This window comes from Camelus ferus, chromosome 7, assembly GCF_009834535.1.
Source record: "Camelus ferus isolate YT-003-E chromosome 7, BCGSAC_Cfer_1.0, whole genome shotgun sequence".
Lineage (NCBI taxonomy): Eukaryota > Metazoa > Chordata > Mammalia > Artiodactyla > Camelidae > Camelus > Camelus ferus.
In genome coordinates, this window is record NC_045702.1 from 71,282,706 (window position 1) to 71,300,399 (window position 17,694).

The window sequence follows — 17,694 nt, forward strand, 5'->3', positions numbered from 1 at the left end:
TGGCTCAGTCATAAGTAGGAAGGTATCGGTCAGTATAATTTTGGGCCTTAATCAGTTTCAGAAGCATTTCAGAGAAAACCATGCATAGTGCTTATTCATGTTTGTATCTGATTTTTAATACTGTCAAATGTTTGTGGGTTAAATTCATTATTACAAACATGTCAAGGAGATGCTCACATTTTTATTGCACTATCATCACAAAAAAATAGTTCGTGTTGGATTTTTAAAACTAACACATCCATTGAATTGGAAATTTCTTTCATAAACATAGACATACTTGAAGATAGTATTGGCCTTGGAATATAATTTTTGAACTCTTAAATTTGCTTTCTTAATTTGACGTGATCCCTTCATATCTCAGCTATACAGAGTTAGAGACATGGCTGTGTCGACTGGATATGAGAGGTGGTGCTTAAATACATAAAAGATGTGTCTTAATCACTTTTTCTCTTCCCCCTACCTGAGATTTATTTCAGCTGTCCCACTCCATCAAAGATTTTGCACTTTCAGAAATGTTTTCTATGATAGTTTATAACAATTTAGTGATCCTCTTTACTTCGTAAAGAAAATTATAAGGAACAAGGTGGAGAAATTATACTCCATGTTCCCTCTGTATAGTGACATCTGCTGGGCTTTAGCCCACAGTAATTTTTAAGCAAATACCTGCTCATATTTTTTAGGGGTGGAAGCTCATTTCTCCTCAAGTGCAGATAGCTAGTTCATTGTGGTCTGGAGAAATACTTTTCACTTAAACATCGAAGTCAGTTCCAGAGTTTAACAAGTATACCTTGAAAGTAGTGCTAGAAATATACCCCTGACGTCTAGTTTGTAAACCTCCGTTTGGGACACTAAGGTAACACAGTATGAAACAATACCCATGAAAAGGATAAACTTCTTTGACGAGACTCTTGCTTTATCTCGATCGGTTTTAGAAAACTTGCTACAGGAAAAGGACAAGATTCATGTATGTCCTTTTAAAAACGCATCTCTTTGCCTTAAAAGGATGCAATGATCCTTCTGTGGGAAAAAAAAACAAAAACAAAACTGCTTTGCACTTTGATATTTAAGGCCAAGCTTAAGACTGAATGCCTTCCGAGAGCAGCCGGTAACAAACAAAAACCTGGAGCGCACTCTGAGTTGCTCACTCCACGGTGGACTGCGAAAGGAGCAGAGTTGTTCAGCTGGTCCTCTAGCCTGCTGCAGCGCATTCCTGCATCTCGAGGGCAGCGTGTCCTGGGGTCGGCCCCGCCCTGGCGGCTCCCTGCCACCCTCTCGCGGGCGCGCTCTGGGTGGGGCCTCGCGGCCTGTGGAGATGCGGCCGAGTACGCTGGGCGGGTGATGCGAGCCGGCTGGGCGGTGCGCCGGGGCAGCCGGAGCCGCGCGCCGCGTCGCTGTAATCGGACACCCGAGCGCTCGCCCCCCGGGCCGGCCACTTTCCATTCACTCCCAAGTGCTTGATTGAGCGACGCGGAGAAGGGCTCTGGGTGCCGCGCCGCTGAAACGCTGAAGATTCCTTTACAAAGAAACTCAGAGGACCAGGAAGAAAGAATTTCACCGCTGGGGCGCCCTAGAAATTACGGTCTTCTGGGAAAAGGACAACAGACACACGCGGATCCAATCCCGTAGCGAATTGACTGCTTTTCCGTGCCGATCTCTTTCCACCGTGGTAAGCTGGATTCGTTGTTTTCAGCCTTACAAATTTAGCAAAATAAAACTTTTGGGTCTGTGTATTGACTTTTCACACATCGGTGTGCTCAAGTCTGGACATTTTCTTAAGAGCGCATGCAGTTTGTCATGGAAGTGTTTCCCTTGCTGAGAGCCCGGCTGGAGTTGTTTCTTTAGGTTATGACACCTGCGGAGAGTTTGAAGTTGAGTATTTCAATTTTCTAAGGGAAAATTACTCGAGAGGATTTTATAAAAGAGTCCTTTTCTAACATGTTACGAGTTTTCAATCAGTACAGTGAAAACAGCAAGCAACGTATCTTAAGTGAGTTAAAGGGAAGAAGTTATAAAATATGAGGGGCGGAGGCATGTGTAAGACACTTGGCTTTCAGTCACTTCTCATCTGTAGTAGGCTAGAAATCACATTGCTCCGTGTATTCGCTCCATTTGACCTGTCATTTAATCTCCCCTATTATTCTTTGCAATTTGTGGCATATGTCTCTTTCGTGGAGACACATTAGATAAGATATTGATAATAGCAGTATGTAAAAATGTGTAATTATTATCAGCCTGCTTTATACAGAGACAAAGGTTAGGCATATTTATACCTTTTCTGGAAGGAGGTGGGGTGTGGTTAACTATAAAGTCAACAAAACCAGGGAGCAAATTACTATGGGAAAGTCACCCTATAAAATCACTTTTCTTCTAAGTTAATTTAAGGATGACAGGGTGAAGAGGTTGTAGAAGCAGGAAGAAACTGTTTCTTTTGAAAATTACCAACACAAATATGGCTAGGGTTTCCTCCATCTGTGTGGTAAAAGAGGCATACAATTTTGTTTCTAACTCTTAGAACATATGTTCCACCTAGGAAATCAACTTATACTTTTTGTTTACAATGACTTGTTCAGGTTAATTGTTCCTTTGCTTCTGTATTGCTAAAGCTTCTGTATTGCTTCTGTATTACTTTTCAAAATTTAATGGCATTTCTTTATTGAATAAAATTAGTGATAAGATTTTAATTTTAAAAGCCACATAATACAGAAGATTAGTTTTGTTGTAACCTGTAAAAATTAATTTCTAGATTAAAGTCTGTTATGTCATCTTATTCTATAACTATATGAGACTCAAAATGATGGGGTTTCATTTATGGTCCTGAGTTTATTCTGCATATTGTGCCACTGAACTCCTATAGATATGCAGTACACATTACCTGATCTTCTTTGTTATTCAGACATTGGTTAATAGCATGTCTCAATTCTTCAGCTATAGTTTCAAACAGTAATACCTGTCTCCCTGATTTATCTTTTGAAATTTTGACAGCCCCCCTTGTAGTTGATTTATTTTAAATATGCATTGGTTCACTCACTGGATTGCTCACCACTAAGTCAATGATTTGAATTTGGCACAAGTTCATGGTTACCTCATCTGCATCATTTAACAGCTGCATGGTCATCTGTATAAGTTGGCAGATGACTAATTTGAGTGATTTAAGTGATGGAGGATTGAGCACTAGTAGGTTTATGTGTAGAAATACCATTTCAGAGACGATTACTCCAAAAGAGCTAATAAGTATGTGGAGGTGAATGTTCATGTGGGATTTTCCTACTGCTACTGTATTTATGGTAGAAAGAGAAGTTTTCATCTGCTAATACCTATTGGCACCATTCTCAAGTCTTTTCAGTGTGATATGATTTTTAGAGAGAAGATCACGTTTAAATATTGAATTTTCCTTTGGGAATCAGTAATTTTTTCCTGGCTGCTTTGTACTGCTTTAATATTAGCATTATTTTGCTGAGATGAAATAATTTCACTTTTAATAAAGACTTCCAGACACAAATGAAATCAAACCCAAATTTCACATCTAAGAAACAAAGTCACAGCACCTCCTACTGTTTGTGTGGCTATAAAAGTTCAGATATGTCTTTTGTGAATAGGGTGTTCTGTTAAGATTGCTGGTTTTGTGGGGAGGAGAGGTTGTGCTCCTAAAATGTGAAATGAAATATAATAAATGTGTTATCTTCCTTTTAAAGGTATTTTCCCTTGGATATTAACTTGCAGATCTGAAGAAATGGCATTCCAGGCAATTTGGGTATTGGTTGGAGTATTTATTTGTTCTATCTGTGTAAAAGGATCGCCTCAGCCCCAAGCAAGAGTTTATTTAACATTTGACGGTAAGAAAGTTGATAAACACTCTGAGGAAAATGTTATTTGAAGCCTGTTTTTTTCTTATTCAGATTCAAAAATTAATAAAGACAGTAAAATATTATTGAGTATTGGTTAGCTTTAAAAAAAATATCTACTGAACTGCTTTTTGGACGACATAGCTATTTTCAATTATTGGTTAATAGACAAAAGCTGTCTATTGCATTTCTTTATGAAAATGTTTGAAATATATTCTACCCCTTTTTAAGTTTCTTCTGTGTTTGCCTGTGCATGCATGGTGAAGAACCCAAAGCCTAAGATCTTTGATCTTAATAGTTCCTTGGTTTTGTTGAGGAACAACCTCTATGTGCTAATCTTCATCAGCAGAAAGAGCTATGCAGGTTTTATTACTGAACATTTTTTTCTGGTATATTTTGGGCCTTAGCCTCAAAACTGGTCTCTTCATATGTTGTTCCAATGGTGTTTCTTCTATTTCCACAAGGGGTTCCTGAGGCTGGCAAAGTCTCCTAATTAACTGAAAAGGACCTGAAAGAATAGTTGGAAATATGCTTTTGATTGCTGTTGTATACAGATGTTATCTTAAGAAGCTTAGGGAAATGAGTGTGATTTCACATTTTCACAAACATAGAAGGTGTAAGGTCCTCTGAGGAAATGATTTGCCAAATGTATGCATAAGCTTTAATGTATATAGTTCAAACGACTTGCAGATGGATGATTTTGGTCAGTCAAATAACCTATGCAAATTGAATGGATAGAATAAGAAATGAATCAGGAGGATCATCCTGCCAATTGTGGTCATTTATATACATTTATTACTTCTTTCAGCTCTGTCTCTGTATAAACTTCAATGGCATTGGGCATATTTTCATTCATTTGAGAAGCAGTATACTCTCAGGCCTTATGTAGCAGGGTGACTTTGAAACTCTGTTATCTTGAATTTCAAATAGCGGTATGACTGACACTTATCAGTCAAATTGCTCTTTTTTTTTTCTTTCTTTCTTAAATCATCAGGTGCTTTCCCCAAGGTCATCCTAAGCACTGAAGGAACCTTATGTAGAACTTAGAGTGTGTGAGCCTCTAATTGTTACCTTAGTTTCTAAGGCAGTCATTCCCTTAAAACCCATGGCTATCCAGTTAAGTTGTGAAGAAAATAAAAACAGACTCTTTGAAGCATCTTAAAAAAAAAAATTACTGACACATCTAGCAGTCTACTTACACCTCTTCTCCCAAGTTGAAAACTACGAATTATCTAATCAAATAAAAAGAAAGGCATTAAGGAGCAGTATAACTTACCCCCTATTTTCTGTATTTCTCTGAGTGTGTAGGAAGATGGTATGGTCTCATACATTAGATATCTAAACCTGCTCTCTCTATTACATCAAAACTAACCAAATGTTTTTTTTTTTAACTGAAATTTAACCCAAAATATGTAAATATTAAAAACAAGTGTGTTACTAGAGATAATTCATCGTCTATTTTTAAAAAGACAATTACAGTTTATCTTTTACAGAGGAAATTAAGTAATACAGTCTTTATAAACCAAACTTCAATACCACATAGGACAATGATTGCTATGTACAAAGTGACTAGAAATTATGATAGGATTTTTAAAATATTGCAACCTAAAATTTTAAATGCTCTTAAACTCAGAACAGATTCTTACAGGAAAGTACTTACCTTAATTTATAACATATGTAGAATACAGTATAAGATAAGCTATTGATCTGAAAGTCTTATAATTCCTATTTTATTTTTCCCGAGAGTCTTACTAGAAAATAGAGAGATAGAATTCACTTAATTTGGATACTGTTTTAAAGAGATATCAACAAGGAGAATAAACTTAATGAAATGCCACAGTTTCTAAATTAATACAAAAAAGCTCCAAAAATAAACTATATAATAGACAAAGTATCACAGAAAAAGTACCTTGAGCAAAAGTAATTGTTAAAATGTATAAATTGTAATCATTAATTTATAGTCATTTTTATGAGGTTGACAGTATACCCTCTTGAGATCCTGTTCCACGTTGCTTATTACCTAAAGTGTCTCACTGATCTTATGACTTGCCTGAGTATCGTACTTCATAAGTTACTAAATTTCTTCCAAAATAGTTTAGTCTTAATGTCAAAATATAGAACTTTGTACAAGGTTGACATATATATAAATATATATTAATGTAACTACATATAGATATATGGTTTCTTTCATTTATTTCATATTTAAAATTTCTATCACTATTTATCAGCCAAAAATCAGTAGTTGGAAGATGCTTTTGAGGAATTCCAAATAATTTCAAGTTACATCAGACAGAAATTATTGCATCTTTACATCTTCTCATAATTGCCTTGCCTCCTGGCTATTTTGTCTTGAAATCTTCTCCTTCTCTATAACTTGGTCCTCTATCTGTCTCTTTCTGGGTGACACGTTAGAATTCTCTCAGTCTTGTCTTACTGTCCAGTTAAGAACCATAGTCAACTTAAAGGTGTGTGAAATAAGAGCTCTCTTCTCCCATCCAACTTCCATCCCTTCATGTTATGGTGGAATGATGGAGTGATAACATTTGGGAAACAGTCCTTTACAGATTTGCCTTCTTTATTGATCTAGTGCAAGGTTAACCAGATGGTTATCAGTCCTATGGGCGAATGTAGTTCAGGTGTTATTAATGAGTTACAATTGTGCTAGATAGACCTTGCATACTAAAAGAATTATGACTCCTATTATTAAATTTTATCATTTTATAATTCTTATTTTAAGCCAAATAGCTTTTCAAATGAATATAAAGTTCATGCAGATTCATTTTGTTTAAGTCGATTTTTTCTTGAAAAAAAGCCAATAGTTTGACAGCTATTCACATTTATAACATTCTTGTCATATTTTTTTCTAGAAAAATCTTTAAAATCAGTAAGGATCATAAAGAAAGGAAAGACTATATGTATATAAAAATAGACAAAACTTGTTTTCCTTGCTAATGTACAAGGGAAAACATTGTTGAAAAGATTCTGCCTTGATCAAGGAGAAATTTTAACATGTAGTCTTCTACAAAATCAGGAATACTCTATAATTTGACAAAAGATATCAGTTGCATGTAATTTTAAGAAAAGGTTCTGAGCTTTAGAAAAATGAAAATATTATCTATATTTGAATAGATGTGAAATGTGATAACTGATTTAAATGGATTAAATATTATTTCTATTTAAAAATGAGATAGATTCTTTTCTCTTTTTTTATATTTTTATTGAGATATAATTGACATATAACATTGTATTAGTTTTAGGTGTACAACATAATGATTCGATATTTGTATAAACTGCAAAATGATCACCACAATTAAGTCATTACTGTATGTCACCATATAGTTTTAAAAAATTTTTTTCTTGTGATGAGAACTTTTAAGATTTACTTTCTTATCAACTTTCAAATAAACTATTATTAATTGCAGTCACCATGCTGTCCATTATATCCCCATGACATGTTTATTATATACCTGGGAGTTTATATATTTTGACCCCTTCACCAATTTTGCCCATACCTTACCCCCTGCCTTTGGAACCACCAGTCTGCTCTTGGAATCTAATGCTTGAACCTTTTTCTAAAGATGCCACAGTCAGTGAGATCATACAGTATTTGCTGTTTTCTCTCTGACATATTTCACTTAGCATAATACCCTCAGGGTCCATCCATGTAGTTGCAAATAGCAAGATTTCATTCTTTTTTGTGGATGAATAATACTCCATTGTATATGTATACCACATCTTCTTTATCCATTCATCCATTGGTGGCCTGCTTAGGTTACTTCCATACCTTGCCTATTGTAAATAATGCTGCAGTGAACTTGGGGTGCCTATATCTTTTTAAGTTACTGTTTTCATTCTCTTTGGATAAATACCTAGAAATGGAGTTACTGAATTATATGATAGTTCTATATTCAGTTTTTTGAGGAATCTCCCTACTGTTTTCTATAGTTGCTACACCAATTTACATCCCCAGTAACAGTGCACAAGTGTTCCCTTTTCTCCCCATGTGCACACCTGCTGGTTTTTGCAAGGCAGCAGATCTCAGTGCCAGGATACATCACCAAAGAGAAGCTCCATATTTGTTAGATCCCTCCCAATTTGGGGTTGCTGTGCCAGGGGTGGGTGTTTTGGCAAGACCATAGTTCTGTCTGTCCTACTCTTCTATCCTTTGTTGTGGAGGAGCTGGTCAGCTAGTTCCCAAATTTTTCAGAGAATTGTTCTTTATGTAGCTGAAGATTTGGTATGCCCATGAGAGGAGGTGAGTTTAGGACCTTCCTATACTACCATCCTGAAGTCACTCCCTAAGGTAGATTCCTAAAATCAAATTATTTTCTCCACTAGCATTTTAGACTGTGAATCTAAGATGTTCAATTTATTGGCATAAAGTTGCCTGTAATATTACTTTATTATCCTCACTATGTAGGATCTATAGTAATGTTTTTTATTTCACTTCTGACATTGATAATTATGTCTACTTTTGGATTGATCTGTATAGTGATCAATTTTTCCATTTTACTGATCTCTTTGTATAATCAGCTTTTGGTGTCTTTTTTTTTTTTTCTATTGTATTTCTGTTCAATATATCCTTGGTTTTTGCTCTAAAATTCAGTTATCTTATTTCTTCTTGCTTTGTGTTTAATTTGCTCTTCTTTTTGGAACTTTGTAGCATGGAAACATAGGTCAACTGATTTGAGAAATTTTTTCTAATATAAACAGTTATGTTACAACTTTTCCTTGAAACACTGCTTTAGCAATGCCTTATATATTTTGCTAAAATATGTTTTGACTTTCAGTCAGTTCGAATGTCTTCTAATTACTACCATTATTTTCCTTTTACCCATGGGTTACTTAGAAATATTTTGTGTAATTTACAAATATTTAGGTATTTTATACATACATTTATATGTCATATTATATATTTATCATATTATATAAAACTTATAGATCACTGTTTTAGTTTCCTGTTCACAAAGAACATACATCATATGCTTCTAATTCTTTAAGACTTATTTAAATCATTTTATGATGTAGAATATAGTCTATATAGAAAGTACTATATATTCTGCCTTTGTCACGCAGAGTGTTCTGTTAGTGCCAATTAGATTCAATCAGTTGATGGTTTGTTATGTTTTTCTGTATCCCTCCTGATTTTCTGTCTTCTGGTTCTTTCAAATACTGACAGAAATATAATGAATATAACACTTTTATCTTTTTGGTAGAATGAAGCAAAATTTAGTTATAATTTAGTGGGGAAAATGTCATGATTCCAATGGCCTCTAGGAACTTTTTATTGAAGTATTAGGAAATACATTTAAACAGATATATTTTTGATATACATAAATGTATGAACATTAGATTGGCAGTGTGGTATAGTGAGAAAGTATTTACATCGAAATCAAAATGTCAGGGTTTTCAATCCCTGATTCTTCACCAATTAACTATGAAACTTTGTCAGGTCCTCAGTAGTTCCCACAACTACATAAAAAAATACTGAACTATATTTTCTCTAAGACTCATTTTTACCTTAACATTGTATGATATTTAAGCTTAGTTTTGTTTTATAAATATCACGTCCTTTGAGTTAGTTGTCTATAATAATTACCTGTAATGCTTTTAAGAACATTTTATGTGGAGGACATAGGCAAAGGGAAGAAAAGAATTACTGAACCAACAGTTCTTTAAAATTCATAGGTTTTGGAGTCATACAGAACTGGTTTTAAATAATAGTTGTTTGCTACTTTCTGGGTATGCTCCATTGGGATAGTTATTTAATTGTCCTAATTCAGAATTTTATCATCTGTAAAATGGGATGAACACATATTTCATAGAACTGTTTTGAAAATTAAATTAAGTTTGTAAAGTGTGTCGTATATAGTGTGCATTCTATTGTAATACATGAAGGTTTGTATTAGAGTTATTGTTTGTATATTCCTTTAGGGCAGAAAGTATGATCTTCATTTGTACTGTAATTAATTCCACTCCACTTAGCATAGAGGCTGCTATTTATTATTGTTGCTCAATAAATGTTGGATTAACATAATTTTGATATCCCCGTACCACTACATCTCCCCAACCAATAAAACCTTGGTACACTACAACCACCCTTCAGTGAATTTTGGTTAATTTTTTTTAAATGATAGATACCAGGTAGAATGTAGTAGATGTTAACTTCATCCTCATAGCACTGGAATACAAACAGTATGAGAGAGAAATCTGTGTCACTTTGTACACAGATAGCTTTATTTATTTATTTTGTTTGTGGGGGTTTTTTAAAGGGGGGAGATGATTAGGTTTATTTATTTATTCATTTAAATTTAGATACTGGGGATTGAACCCAGGACCTCCTGCATGTTAGTCATGTACTCTACCACTGAGCTATACCCTGCCCCCATAGATGGCTTTAGACCCATCCCCTGGTACATAGCTGATGATCAAATATTTTCTATCTTACTTCTAAGCTTTCTTCACATTATACACTGAAGATTCAATGTGGTCTGGGAATTTAACTTTTATATTACTCCTTCAAAATTAATTCTAAGGCTTCCATCTAATTATTCCATTTCCTTCCCTAGTAGACATTTCACCTCTATTAATTTTAGACATTTTCTGCCAGAGAGGTTTATGTACATTTTGATCAAAAGCCTAGTTTTCCAATATTGAAGGAAAGATGCCTCGTATATACTCAGGCTTCCATAGTTCCTTGATTGGTAACCCATCAGGGATGTTGTCTTAATTCTTAATATCATTGACGTCTGTGTATGCTAGCATGTCAAGCATATCTAGATATGTCTAGAATTTAAAAGTATTGCCCCAAATGCATTATTTCTTAAGATTCTATTTTTCTAAAGTCCGATTTTTCATGATGAGCTTAAGATTAGTAAGAACCCAGCCTACTTGTTCACTTATGATTGCAATGGCTTAGTGTGTGGCTTCATATTATAGACAACAGTTTGTCATTCTTGGGGCATTTAAGATTACCATAAAATCTTGGGAAGGGGAGGAGGATATGGGATTACTTCTGATTCATTCATGCACCATGATATAAAATATATCTGTGTAAATGTATCAATAGAAATATGTTAATAAATCAACTACAAGTATAAATATATCCATGTAAATAAGAAATATAGTTTTATATATTTACATTTATATATAAAACCTGTATTTTTATATAGGTTTTATATATAGGTATATATAAACACACACACATACATACACACACACACAAACACACCCCCCCACCCACCTAAAGCAGTAGCTGTTAAATATTGTATTAGAGTTTTTCCATACCTTTGATGACTAAATTGAAATTGATTCAGGAATGTTTGCTCTTTGGAATGCACTGTGTGTGCAGAAACTAGTAGACCTTAAGTCCAATATTTTAATTGAGATTTAATTACTGGATTGGTTACTCTTATATGAGCTAATGAGGATATATGTTACTTAGTTACTGAAATAGTAAACTTTCTTGTTTGTTTATGTTTAACATTGAATATCAACTTCAATTCATAAGTTAATTTACCCAAAATTATACACTTGTCCCCCCTCTGTTATCAAAGAAGCAATAATTTAGTCATGTGGATGTTTTGTCTCTTTACTACAAACCTCTAAGTTATAAGACCTTATTTTTTTAGGTAATCCTGATGAATACTAGATTATCATTTTTGCTTATATGTTTTTAGATCTAGAAAGATAATATCCTGCATAAAGAAGTATGATAAAACTAAGGTGCACTCAATATCCTGTAAGCTTCAAAAAGCCTGAACATCATTTTACTGAATAGGCAGCTCTCTGGCTCTACTTCAGGTTTTCTTTTGGCTCAAAATTCTTATGAGTTATCAAGGTACTCATGGAAATATTTTAAAGTGCTTGATAAAGCTATGAAAGTTCAAAAATAAATGCATTTATAGTTAAATGCATGGCAGAAAGTCAATTATTTGTGACTGCTAGTAATTCTTTGCTTATGTTCACTAGATCATTAAAAACTTCCTACTAGTAAACTGTTCCACACCCCATTTAAGCCTGTGACTAATTGCCTAAAACTCAAAAGAAAAATTACATTTAAAAGATTAAAAATACATAAAGGTTTCTACTGTTTGGACACATAACTAATGATGGCCAATTTTCCAGCCCAAGGTTGACTTTTATATTTACATTTACATGTGCATGACAGTGGTTTAAAAACATAAAAATGTCAGTGTGAGTTGTATTTGAAAACAAGTGTATTAAGTGTAGAGACCAGGCTTGTATAAGATTATAAGTTCATTCAGCTATTTACTTTGTGATTCTTTTTGCCATCTTTCAGAACTAAATTTTTATTAATAAAGTTTTCAAAGTCTCCAGGTCATTGACAGCATATAAATGAAAGATGATGGAATTTTACAAAACATCTTTTAATATCTGCCCCATTTGACAGGAAGCTTAGTTAATTAAACAATAAATGAAAGGACCCCTGTGAACTAGTAAGCTAAATCCAAAAGGTGATGAATTGTTATTGGACAATAAACTCAAAATAATAAATTGCCTCTTTATGAACTCTGCTATCATTAATATTGCAAGGCACATTTGTTGAAAACAGTTTGTCTAATGGTTGCCCAAGAGATAAAAATAAACCGATTGTTCTTAATTTCACCATTAATCTTGGAGAATGCTCACTCTGGTTGTATTGAATCTTCTGAAATATTTAGTTCTTGGAAAAACTTGTGCTACTGCAGTTTCTTTTAATTTCTCTTCCAGTCGTCTCAGTTAGATGTCAGTTAAACATCTTAAATAACACCTACATGTTTTAATAAAACCAAACTCAGCAGGGATGCTGGGTGAATAAGAAGTTCTTTGCATTCTTCCTCTGTGAGAGTCACTGAACTCAAGAAAGGATTGATAAATGTAAGAGTGAGTTGGACATTACCTAAACCATAAAGAGATTAAAGTAGAGTAGCACTAAATTTGTGATGTAAAGAGCAAGTTAAAACTGTTATAAAATACAATGGGAGATGTATTTTAGGAGGAATTGCCATATATATATATATATTTTTATTTTTTTTTGCCCTATATTGACATAGGACTTCAGTAGTCAAAATAAAACATAATCTCTCATAGCCTTGAATTGGAGGAAAGAAGTTTTAAGTATTGCAAAGAATGCCTCTTGAGAAATATTAGGACAGAATTGTATTACAGTGATATGCTATGGATCTCTTTTTAAATGATTTTTAGAAAACTGTTTGGAACCCATATTTTCCTGTCAAGTAATTCTTTTTCTAGGTGAGTTTTCTCAGAATCTGATAAACTTAATTCTGTTGCCAAAAGATGATGTTGTGATATTAAGCCATTCCTAATGGTACAAGGTTCCTGCAATTAGGAACAAAGAAGGGATGCTTCAGTGATCTGAAATTAGGAGACTGAGCTTATGTGCCGTTTAATCAGTCGTCCAGCCAAAGCAATTCCATGAAGAAACTGTGTCATATTCCATAATTATCCATAGATATGTGTGAATATTTATGATTGAATTGTCCATCAAATGAAGATGGCTCAAATGATGATTATTTTAAATCCATTCACATGTTGATCAACTATGTGGATATGTTGTTCACATACGTGGATTAAAAAGTATATGTTACCTAGACTTTCTTTGCAGTTTTGATTTAGAAAAATATACCTAGAACTAAATATATGCATGTTTCCATTCTTCATAAATGTATGCCACTGTTTTGTCTTCTATGTTTCTAAAATATTTGGTAATTTATTTGTATTCATTATTATAATCACTAACATTAATATTGCCTTTGTACCAGGCACTATTCTGAATGTTTCATGTTATCTCATTTAATTCTCCAACAACATCGTGAATTAGGCACTATTTTTATCCTCACAAAATGGAGATACAAAGAAAATAACTTTCCTGAGGTCACAGGGATAGAAAGGGACAGGATTAAAACACAAGTCATCAGAGTCCAGAGTCCAAGCCATTTCTGGAGATGCTGCTAGAGTAAGTTTTAGGTCCACAAAAGTCACAAATAAAAGAATATTTTCTGAGGAAGGCATGCTATAACTCACTTTATCATGTCAAAGGTGTCACAGCGGATTTTTGCTTTTCACTTAGAACAGCAAGCCTTCCAAAAAATAAAGGAAATCAAACTCATTCTCTACACTATTCCTATTTCCCTCTTCAGTGTCAGATTTGTCAAGGTGAGGAAGAGGGAATTATTGCTTTGGAACACGTTTATTTTGTTGATGTAGGTGAGGTCTCCTTTTGTGGAAACAAATGTGAGCTCAGAAAAAGGATAACTATAGAAAAACTTACTATTCACTCTCCTCAACTCACTATGCAAATTTATCAGGGTGGTCTCCATAAGTTCTATGTAGCCTGTACCTTCTTCTAAAGAAAAAAGAAATTAAGCGTTCTTTTCTTATGGATACCATTGCAGCATCAATTCACCATAGCATTGAGATACCCTCAATTTTTCCACTTCCCAAATATCTTTGTATAATGAGGTGTAAAAAAAACAGTCTTTTCGGTTTTAGTTCCATTACTGTCAGAAAATAAAAGTATTGAGAGAGAGAGCCTCAAGCTTTGGGCAAATTCCAGTACTCTTTTGCCTTCTGCATTTTCATTTATGTGTTACTGAGAACCTCTGTTGTTAATGAAAACAAATTTAAAAGCAAGGGACAGAAAGGCTAGACATTTTCTAAGCAGAGTATGAGTTGGCAAGATGGGCACATAAAAGGCAGAGCTGAGAGCTGAGCCATGTGCTATTTTAGGGCAGCACTCGCCCTGAAACAATGTGCTGAGCTGTAAAAGATGGCAAGTAGATTCTACGTTTCCAAGGTGCAGGCTCAGAAACAATCATTCAACCCTCTGTCCTCATCGAGTGAAAATTAACTGCCTTTGAGCCCTCTTTCGTAGTATGTTACTTCTGCAGGGTGCCGTATACTTGTCAGAGAATTTCCACATTATCTCATTTATTTACAGAATGCCTACGAAATAGGTAGCCGTGGAGGCCAGTGAGGGGCTTAATGTCTTGACTAAGGACCTAGAGCTTGAAGGTAGCAGAGATAAGACTAGAAGAGGGAAATGGTATTAGGAGAGGAAAATGAATTGTGTGGAGGATCAGAGACACTCTGCAAATGCATGTTACAAAATCTGCAGAAATGCCAGGCCATTAATAGGAAGATTAGCAAATTTGTCTCATGCTATTTGCTTCCCCCAAAGTATGCATAACACTGTAGCTTTAACAGATCTTAAGTTTCTAATTAACTACTGATTTTTCGCAATCATTTGTGGATTATTGTATGTCAGGCTTCAAATATATTTAACACCGTATTAGAAATACCTCTAAATTCTCCTTGAAAAGATGGAGGCAATACATAAGTACAAAAAGTCATGTTTTTGTTTCTAATTGATATAAGTGAATGAACATACTTTCCTTGTCTTGCCTTCTGCCAAGTTACTGCTCTTGCAGTCAAGCATTTCACTTGCTTTGCTGTGTCCTGTCCGTCAGGATTCCAATTTCCCCTTTGTCAATCCCTAGAACAGAATATTCTACTCTGCTCATTTGTGTATTATCTTAGTAGGAAACAATCATTAAAATAATCTTAAAATATGGTTTGAAGAGATGTCAGTGAATGTACCTCATATTCTTGCCTTTCTCAACTTTAACACTTTCTAGTATTTAAGATTCTTGATACTAAAAGTATTAAATATTATACCTAATTAATTCCTAAATTACTACTTCACTGAAACGATTTTCTTATAAAAAAAAAATAAGCAGTTACCGAACTTTGAGTATAAGATTGCTTATGTTTAATCTTATATATAATGTAATGGCGAAGGTCAAGAATTCAGCCTATATGGAATTGACAGGACAAAGGAGTCCAAGCAATTTAAGTTTGCAGAAGATAATTGCTGTTTCTCTAAGAAGAGGGTCGGACTGCTGATTCTGAAAAAAGAAAACCTTGAGTGTCTGTAGGAGTAATAGTGCTTAAAAAAACAGTTGTTAATTTTTTTCATGGAAAACTTCCAATATTTTGGTATAGACTTTCACTTTCTAAAGATAAATGAATTATGGAGAGGGGATGTATATCTGAGTAAAGATAAATGCACAGTCTTTAAACACACATACATATATATACATACTCTATGGGAAAAGATCAATTCTATTTCAGTACCATTTTGGTCTTTCCTAAGTGCGTGTTCTCTTGTACACGCCTATAAGAAAAGCTGAAAAGTCACCAAAGAAGCCGTTGTATTCCTGGTATCATTTGCAATGTGTCTGTATGTTCTCTTTCTTTAAAGTTGTAACTACCGCATGTTTATGATCATATAACAATTAGATAATTAGTTTGGCAAACACCTTAGTACTTTAAATGTTACTTTAACACTTAGTTATATAGTAATAGTGTGAGTGAGCTGAGGGCCAGGACAAAAATCTCTGATGGCTTATGTCTTTGAGCCTTGCCTCTCTCCCATTACTGATGGCTAGTAATAATGAGAACAAAATGACTTGCCAAGCAACAACCTGCCAGAACGTGATAATCCATCCTTACCACAGAGAATAAGAACTTAAAGAGAATGAATGGGAAAAATAATATGTAAAGATGCTGTAAAATAAATACCCAGATTTGTTCACTACATTTCCTTCTTTTATAGCCAGTGGAGTCTTGCAACCTAAGTTGTTGCTAGTGTTACTATAGTTAGCATTAATTACCAAGGAGTTAACAGAGTTCCAATTATAGCAGATAAAACATAATCTTTCATTATGAGCGTCTCTTTTCTAAAATCTTAACAAAATTTAGATTAGAAAAATCCCTTTTTTCTTTTGTAAATGGACATAACTTTGTACAAACTGGGTGAAATGCACCAAGCTGGGATTTCATCCATTACAGAGATTTTATAATGAACACAAGGGTCTGAAGATTTTAAGACAGCACTAACAAAATTAGAAGCAGAGTAAGGGGAGTAGGAACTTCCTAGTATTCCTTTCCTTGCTTAGTTGGGTCAGGTAGAAGTGGTATACATGGCCTTAGTTTCTTTTAAATGGTAGAGATTGTTACAGTTCCACAGAACTTAACATAGGGACCTCTTTTTAATGAAGAAGTGAATAATAGTAAAGTGATTATAAAATAGACTTGTATAAAATAATGTTTTCATTGAATTTCATTATGGAATTAGAGTCATGTCTGTATGTATACAAATAGTTCAATAGACTGGGTTGAAAATCTTTTAATAAAGAACCTTAAGATGATGACCAGGCATGCAGAAGATACAATAATATGAATATCTTGAAGCTCTTTTTATAATTTTCCAACCTCTTAAATATATACTACTTGTCATAATTCAAGCAAAAATAAGACCTCATGACTTAAATTATCTCTTGATTTGAAAAGACTTATTGAATAATTTATTTTGTGTCAGTTGTCAATAAGAACCTTAATCATTCTCTAAACATTATCAACCCAGTTCTGTATTCACACCTTAATGTTATTATATAACAATGATACAGACAATAGGAAGAGGTTGGAATCTCATTGCTATTATCTACAAATCTAGGTTTGAATAGAATCATTACTTTTTGAAGCAGTCTTTCTGGCATCAAAAGCTTTCAACTTTTGTTCGTCCATCCAGCCAAATTGTCTCTCCATAAATTCAGACTTGTGTATTTTTTTCTTTTCTCTGAACAGTAATACTCAGAACATTCCAAGAGAGAACATTGAGCTGGAATAAAACAATGAGTGTATTATCATCACCAAAAGAGCATTTTGAATTTTATTAGAAGAAACCAATTAAGATGTTATTTTCAAGCAAAGGGCTTGGCATGTCTTCAGAAAGTTACTTTACGGAGCTGGGTAGGGGTTTAGCTGG

The 17,694-nt window shown here is 34.0% G+C and overlaps 1 protein-coding gene and 1 long non-coding RNA gene across 2 annotated transcripts in view; one reads left to right on the forward strand and one right to left on the reverse strand.

Annotated features, from left to right (window-relative positions):
- The first annotated feature begins 1,350 nt into the window (after positions 1-1,350).
- The window catches only part of SEMA3C (semaphorin 3C), a 153,208-nt gene continuing 136,864 nt past the window's right edge, over positions 1,351-17,694 (forward strand). The window contains exons 1-2 of the mRNA XM_006188369.3: positions 1,351-1,666; positions 3,693-3,833. Coding sequence (XP_006188431.1) covers positions 3,731-3,833 — 103 coding nt within the window. The 5' untranslated portion in view covers positions 1,351-1,666; positions 3,693-3,730. The remainder of the gene's footprint in view (positions 1,667-3,692; positions 3,834-17,694) is intronic.
- LOC116665016 overlaps positions 16,602-17,694 on the reverse strand; it is a 63,827-nt gene continuing 62,734 nt past the window's right edge. The window contains exon 3 of the long non-coding RNA XR_004321596.1: positions 16,602-17,547. This is a non-coding gene — a long non-coding RNA (uncharacterized LOC116665016). The remainder of the gene's footprint in view (positions 17,548-17,694) is intronic.